Source organism: Blastomyces gilchristii (genome assembly GCF_000003855.2).
Source record: "Blastomyces gilchristii SLH14081 genomic scaffold supercont1.42, whole genome shotgun sequence".
NCBI classification, from domain to species: Eukaryota; Fungi; Ascomycota; class Eurotiomycetes; order Onygenales; family Ajellomycetaceae; genus Blastomyces; species Blastomyces gilchristii.
Genome location: NW_003101641.1, coordinates 155,980 through 164,756, shown reverse-complemented (window position 1 = coordinate 164,756; position 8,777 = coordinate 155,980). Strand labels below are relative to the sequence as shown.

General features: G+C 27.6%; 1 protein-coding gene across 1 annotated transcript; it reads right to left on the bottom strand.

The window, feature by feature from the left end:
* Nucleotides 1–8,303: 8,303 nt before the first annotated feature.
* BDBG_18013 (uncharacterized protein) lies at nt 8,304–8,768 on the bottom strand (the record flags this gene model as incomplete). The annotated part of the gene is made up of 1 exon (XM_031725609.1): nt 8,304–8,768. The coding sequence occupies exon 1, from the start codon at nt 8,733–8,735 to the stop codon at nt 8,304–8,306; it is 432 nt and encodes a 143-aa protein (XP_031581413.1). The 5' UTR covers nt 8,736–8,768.
* Nucleotides 8,769–8,777: the final 9 nt, after the last annotated feature.

The window sequence follows — 8,777 nt, the reverse complement described above, 5'->3', positions numbered from 1 at the left end:
CTATATATAATCTGTAATTACTCTGCAGATCAAATCTCACTTTATTATACTTAAGAAGTCTCAACTATCTGTTTATTCTCTATAGTCTGTTATAGAGAATAATTTCACTGAGAGGCCTGCTATTCATAGAACTTGCCTGTTTCAAGAATTGATTAAGATGATATTAAAATCAAAGAGTTCTAATCACATATTTATTGAATATTTAATTGTAATCAGGACTGATTATATCTGATTGAGATATAATATCAAAGATTTCATATTTTTTAACAGACTTCTTACAGAGATTAGTAAAGATTAATCATCTTTTATAAAGAATTAAATGAATGTAATGAAGAAGAATGAGAATACTAGAATATTTGAAGATAATTTTATAAAATTATGTTAAGATATTCTTCTACAATTGCTAGCTACTGATAAATCTCTTATCTTCAATGAAAAGATCTCTGTAAATAATGCTCAAGATTTCAATAGAAAGAATAAAAAGAATAAGAAGAAGAAGAAGATCTCTGAGAAAAGAACAAAGATTTCACTAAGCTGAATAGAAAGAGTAATAATACAATCAAAACATGTTATCATTGTCAGAAGATTAGTCACATTCAAACAGATTACTGATTGAAATTTCCTGAAAAATGCTCTACTAGCTATGATAAGAATAAGAATAAGAATGAAACAGACTCAGTGTCAGTTCATAATATTATTAAGTAAGTATTTTATATAACAGAAACAGTCTATTCTACTGATTAAACTGATGAAGATATCTGAGTTCTGAACTCTGAATTCAGTGCTCATGCTATATCTTGTAAGAATCTCATATTAATAGTGCTGTAGAAGATTAATGTTGTATTGAAGATAACTGATGAATTGACAGCTCTTACAATAGCTATAGAGAAGATAAATATATCAGTTGAAGAAGTAAATCTGCTGTTATAAGATGTCTGCTACATTTTCAAGCTGAAGATTAATCTTATGAGTTTTGAGAAGCTTGTACATCAGAGTTATATATATAAGTAACTAATTTATAGAAACACTCATTTAATCTTACTAATCTTTTCTGACAAGATATTGAGTTTTACTATCAAGTTAAGTGATAAGAATATCTACATTTTGAAAAAATAATCAATAACTAGAGACTTGATTTAATTCATAATACTAAATAATGAATTTGAATCTGTGAAAATTCTACAGTCTGTAGAGAAAAAAGATCCTCTGCTAACATTGTTTAATAAGAATATCAAGATTATTGAATATACAATGTTATAATGATATTAAAAGCTTGATCATCTCAACTCTGCAGATATCACTAAATTAGCAGCAGATTTATAACTGAGAATGAGAATTAAGAGTGACAGAGCTTTGCTATTCTGTAAGATCTGTGTATAGATAAAAATAACACATTCAATATTTATATCAATAATAAGAACTGTTAAATCTGTGATAAGATTCTTTATGAATCTTGCAGATGATAACTGTACACTATATAATGAAATCAATCTCTCTACTCATGAGAGAGCTAATTATTGAATAGATATTATAGATGATATCACACACTACAGATGAATTATTCTTATGATATTAAAGAGTGAGATCACTGTATATTTAATAATCTTTATTGACAGAATTGAGGTCACTATTCAACATCAAATTGAGACTTTATACTGAGATGATGAAGATGAATTTAAAAGTGATGAATTAAAGACTTACTGTCAGTGAAAAGAGATTATATATAAGATTACTATATCTGATATATTATAGTTCAATGACTCTGCAGAATATGTTAATTGTATTGTAGATAAAAAGATAAGAAGCTTACTATTTAACAGCAGACTCACAAGAGAACTTCAAGATAAAGCTATTCAAGTCACAGTTATGATAATTAATATATTCTCAATATTAATAAAGATTTACAGATGTTAGAGAGAAATCTCATTATTCTCTTTTAAAGCTTAAACAGATATTCAATCTTCTGCTTATTAAATACACAGATGAGAATATAAGATGTATAAGAAGAATCTGAAGATTATTAATAAGCTTATGAATAGAACTGATAATAAGTAATAATAATTAGTTGAATATTAAGAACTGTATTAATATTGTACCTGAGACTCTGTAATCTAAAAGCTTGAGATTATAAGAGATGTTATTTTTGATGAAGAATTGATAACAGAAGAAGCACTGATGAATGTTATTAGAGAAGTAGTTAAACTGTCAGAGAAATTGAATATTCTTGACACTATAAAGAGATGACAACACTGTCTTCTAAGAAGACTTATAAAGAATAAATCTGATATTTTAAATATGCTTACTGATGATGATATGAACAGTGTGCTGAAACTGATATATCTACTAGATAATGAGACAGAACTTGTCAATAATGATATGAATACTCTGTGAATAATGAAGATTCTGTACTCAGTGTTCTTAATAACTGTTCAATCACACTGACAGAGATTAAAAGAAGTCATGACTGAGAACATTAACATCAGACAATGAAGAAGGAAGTGAAGACTTTCAAACAGAAGAAGATATATATTGTCATTAAAAAGGTCTCAGAAATGAACATTCTTACAGATAAATAAGTGTATAATTGAAAATTGAATAATAAGAATAAAATCATTTACTTTAGAGCTCATTGAGTAGTTAGAGAATTTCTATAATAATAAGATATTTATTATAATAAGTCATATGCAGCAGTGATGTCTGAATCTATATTACAGAGCTTATTCACTATATTAACAGCAAGAGATTGAAAAGTCAGATTGATTGACTATGTATCTGTATTTTTAAATGAGGTATTGCCTCAGAATGAGATGATATTTATGCAACTACTTACAGAGATTAAGCACAGTTATAATGAATTAATAGAGCTTATATGTCAGAGCTTATACAGAATGAAACAGATAGTAAGAACATGATATTTTCTTATAACAGAACACTTAATGAATCTAGAATTCAAGATCTTATCTTATAATAACAGATTTCTTTATTATTCAATTCATAAGTTATTCTTGACACTACATGTTAATGACTATCAAATCACAGAATCTGAAAAGAGTGAAATTAAGTGAATTTTAATGAAAATTAGAAAAAGATTTAAGATAAAAAAAGTTGAACAGAATAAAACTTATCTGAGAATGAAGATCAAATATCAGAGAAATGACAATCTAGCAGTTATACAGAGTTATTATATTGAGAAGATTCTTGAAGATTTCAGTATGAATAAGATGAATTCTGTGAGAATCTCTATGATAACAGGCATATAACTGAAATTTTCATCTGATGAGAATAATGAATTAAATAACAACTTTACAGCTATAAGATATCATCAAGAATTGAGATCATTGTAGTATTTAGTCTCAAGCAGCTGATCAGATCTGGTATTCATGATCAACTATCTCTCACATTTTAACTCACATTCATACAAAGCATGTTGAGCAGTGTTGAAGCATGTCCTATGTTATATTAAGAAGATGAAAAATCATGATATATTGTATAAGAAGGAGATAGAAGATAATCTGAGTTCTGTAATATATTATAATTCAGACTGAGTAGAGACAGATTCTCAATACAAATTAACTATTAGCTACATTATATTGATTAATGAGTCATCAATCTCATGATGATTGCAGAGACAGATATCTATCATTAAATCAATCACAGAAGCTGAGTATATTACAGCTAGTGAGACAGCTTGTAAGATAATCTGGTTGAATGATATGTTATATGACACTGAGTTGATGAATGATGAAAAAGCAAAAATATGCTCACATCTATGAGTTGATAATAAGAGAGCAATCAATCTAGTAAAGAGGGAATTCTTAATATAAAGATCACATCACATTGAGATCAAATATCATATTCTTCATGATTTGATTGAAAAAGAAGAAATCATGATGAAACATATTGATTCTACAGTGAACATAGCTGATGAGCTTATCAAGTCACTGGTGAAGCCTGCATTTGAAGATTTTATCAAAAGAATTGACATTCAGGAAATTGAGAAGAAATGATTGAATGATAATGATAATACAGTAAATCAATGAATTTTACATGTATTTCTTGATTTTTACAGTTATTGCTGTATGAACATCTTTTCTAATGAGGAAATCAAGGTCTGATTCATGTAATTAATTATTATTGCATTTTTAAAAGATCTGAGAATGAGGGAGGCCCCGGGTGGCGGCTTATTATAGGCCACGGCGTAGCAAGAGAGGGTGTTGATGATTACTACACTTACCCTAGTCACGTGCCACCCCAACCTATTCATTTAGTTTGTGACTCGTGTAGTTAGATTACAATACAATATAACAATGTTATTCTTCAAGAGATATTGTTGACTGCAGGCACAGAATCTCTTATTAAGAATATCTTTAATCTCTTGTTTAAGTTCATTATCTTCTTCTATGATCTCTGATGACTGTCAGTCAGAAGTCAGTTGAGAAGAGAACAGATTGGTGATAGCACAGTGAAGCAAGCTTGTATGAAAGACATCATGAATCTCTGATGATGTGTCAAGGCAGTAGTTGTAACTGCCTAGGACTTCTATCACTTTATACTTAGCATGGCAGTAATTCAGTGTATGAGATGAGCGTGTGGTCTGTATGTTCTTAAGATTCAACCATACCAGGTCTCCTATCTTATATTGCTCAGCGGGGTCTTAGTGAACATTGAATAACCATCTCACCGAGCTCAAGAGTATACAGAACAGCGACAGAAGACATTACACTTCAGTCACTCATATATCTGCACTGAAGAATGACAACACAGATGTCATGAATTGAGTGAACTCAAATATCTATGTATAAACAAGAGTCTCTGTTATCTGAACAAATTTCTGAGTCTTTGAAATTGCTTCTGAAAAAGTTGTTAATCAATATCAACACAGAGTGTGTATTAACTGTAATTAATCAGAATATATCACTTTCAACTACTAATTAATCTATATATCTTCTCACTTAAAGAATGAATCAGTATCTATCTGTACTAATCATATTATATTAGAGAAAGATTTGAAAGATAACTATAAGAACACTTCAGTGAAACAGAGAAAAGATTAACTTCTGTTTAAATTTATAAATAAAAGCTTGAAAAGATCAGATAACAATGATTTAAAGAGAAAATAATAATAAATACAATTCTTATATTTACTGTGATAGATAATATATATAATATAAAAGTCATAATAGACAGTAATCTATATTATTATATAATAATTAAATCTTCAGTTATAAGATATTATAATCTTAAGTATATTCTCTTATTAAAATCTCAACTTCTCACAGAATTTAATAATTTAAAAGACATTCACATCTGTTATATAATACAACTAAATATAGATATCAGAGAATATTAATATGAAAATACTTATATATATAAAGTTAATAATCTTGACTATAATCTTATACTAGAACTTGTCTGACTATCTAAACAAGGCATTTTATTAAATACTTAAAATAGAAGCTTATTATTCTCTAATAATAATAGAATTTATAAAGATGATATTTATAAGACTATGAATCTTACACAGATCTCTGTCAATACTTATAAAATACTTTAAAAAAGAAGCTATTAATAAGATCACTGATAAGATCACTGATAGCAGAATTATATAATAATCTATTTCATTAGTTTCACTGATATTAAGAAAGCTTTAGAGAAGTTATCTTATACTATAATAATAAATTCTCATATACAACTCTTTTAATAATATTATGAATATTTAGATATCTTCTGATAAGATAATAATATTATAAATCTATCACTCTTATAAGATTCAGAAGTGAATCACAGTATCAAGTTAAAAAAGAAGAATAATAAGAACTCTGAATTATTATAAGACTCTCTTTATAATATATTCTGAGATGAACTTCTTCTTCTTTAAAAGACACTCAATAATCTGTTAAATAAAGAATTTATATATATTAGTAACTTCTCTGCTGCAGCTTCTATTCTCTTTGTAAAGAAATCAGATAAAGAACTTCAATTCTATGTCAACTATCAAGACTGATAGATTAATAAAGAAAGACTATTATTCTTTCTCTCTTATCAATGAAATTCTAGCTTATATTAAATAAGCTTGATAATTTATAAAGCTAGATATTATTACTGCATTTCATAAGATCTGTATTATTAAAAAAGATAAGTGACTTATAGTATTCTGAACATAATATAATCTCTTTAAATAAATAGTCACATCTTTCAGACTAATTAATACTCTCAGTATATTTCAGAAGTATATTAACTGAGCACTCTAAGATTTTCTTAATAAATTTATATCTATATATTTTAATGATATTCTCATCTTCACTGATGAGTTTAGAAAAGAATATCAAGAATATGTATAAAGAGTATTATAATAACTATAAGAAGCAGAACTACTGATAGATATAGATAAGTATAATTTTAAAGTTAAAAGTATAAAATATCTAGACTTTATCATAGAAGCTGATTAGAGAATTTAAATGAATTCTGAGAAAATCTCTACTATTCTTAAATAAGAGATCTTATATACTGTGAAAGATATATAAAGCTTCATTGAATTTACTAACTTTTATCAGTAATTTATACAAAACTTCTCAGATATTATAAGATTATATACAGAACTCACTAAGAAGAACTCAGTATTTTAATAATTAGTAGACACTGATACTATATTTATATAGATAAAGAAGATATTCATTAATACATCTCTACTGATAATATTTAATTCTGATTATAAAATAGTTATTAAAGCTGACTTCTCTAACTATATTATAGAGAGAGCTATATTATAATATAATAATAAAGATATCTTATAATTATGTATTTTCATATCTAAGAAGTTAAGTCTCACTGAATACAACTATGAGATCTATAATAAAAAACTTCTTATAATAGTATATTATCTAGAAGTATAAGACTCTGAGCTCTGAAGTATCTTCAAGTTTGAGATAATTATAAATTATAAGAATTTCAAACACTTCACTATTATTTATAAGCTCACTGAATAACAGATGTAATAATCTGAGCTAGTAAGCTATTTTTATTTTATAATATACTATTATCTTAGCAGTTAGAACTTGATGACAGATACTCTCTTATAATGAGAGTAAGATATATTATTCAATATAACAGACACTCACTGAATAAACTGAGAGTATCAGCTCTTAGATCTAAAAATACTAGTTAATTATAATAAGATTACTGATAATACTATATATACTACTTCAATTAGAATATTCTCTCTTTAAATTAATATTAACACTGATACTGATACTGATATTAATACTGATATCTCAACTTCTTCTGAATCTATACTAGATAAATTATGATATATAACAGCTTAAATTAATGAACTTCTTTAAGTACTTACTGAAGCAGTATGTAAGAAGCACTCTAATTCTTATCAGAACTATATATAGACTGATATCTTAGAATACTAATTAATAATAATAATACTCTACAATTCTGTAAATGATGCTGAGTCTCTCATTTTAAATCTCTACATATCTGAATAATGCAAGAGATGCATAATTTATATATAACTAATTATCTAAGTTATAAATAACTGTATTAAATAATCTCTTTAAGAATTCTACTGATCTGAGATATTAAACAGTATTAGATACTTTATCTGAAACTGTAACTATTAGTCTTTCATTATTTTATGAAAGAACTGTAGAAAAGATCTACTAAAATCACTTAATATTTCTGATAAAATCTGATAAAATATAGTAATTAACTTCACTATTAATCTCTCTGAGAGTAAGAATTATAAAAATATTCTAATTATTATTAACTGATTAAGTAAAGATATTATATTAGAATCTTATAATAAGATTAATACTGAACAAGTTACTGAAGTCTTTCTACAGAGTCTATTTTACTGAATGTATAAATTACTGAAATCTATAGTATCAGATTAAAATTATTAATTCATAAGCACTCTCTGAATAAGAATCTATCAAGTTCTCAAGATTATACACTGTTTATTAACTACTTATCACTCTGAAATCAATAATATATCAGAATAAATAATTCAGATAGTGAAGAGTTATCTTTATAAGTTCTATAACTATTTATAAAATAACTGATATAATCTTCTTCTACATACTGAAGTTATTATCAATAACTGAGATACTATTTTAACAGATATAAGTCTGTTCTTTCTTATATACAGTTATCATCATAAAGTGTTAAATCTTCTAAAAATTATACAGTTTATACTGAATCTCTGCAGTTTAATTCAGATTACTGATAATACAGTAATAAAGCTCTGAGATATCTGTGACTGAGCAGAGATCTTCATAATAAATACTAAACAAGATTCAATAATGTACAGCAGCAGTATCCGACCGCTCCACCACGAACTCGCTCGATTTTTCGAATAAGAACCCGCCGATAGATCCATCGAAAAGCCCTCGATCATACGAGCATTCTGACCCCATCGCCGACCGCATACCCTGTGTGGTGGTGGAGTTATCCAGCCAAACGTGAACCGGACGTTGTTCGAAACTCCTGTGTGGGATTATCCCCCGTTCTCCCCTACCACACCACAACCCCGGGCCAGAGTGCCATACAAATTGTAAGGTGAAGTGACCTAGCCATATGCACCAATCTTCTCGATTTTGGAAGATCCCCGACCTGTAGTTGTGGAGATATCCGAGGAGCGACCTCCGCGAAAACCCTGTCCATCTTTGATGTTCCAAAACACCAACACCAAGTCTCACCCTCGTACCGCCCTTCCCAATCTGGCCCATCCCCGGCAGAAAAATACAAAAAGATACCTCGGCGATAATATC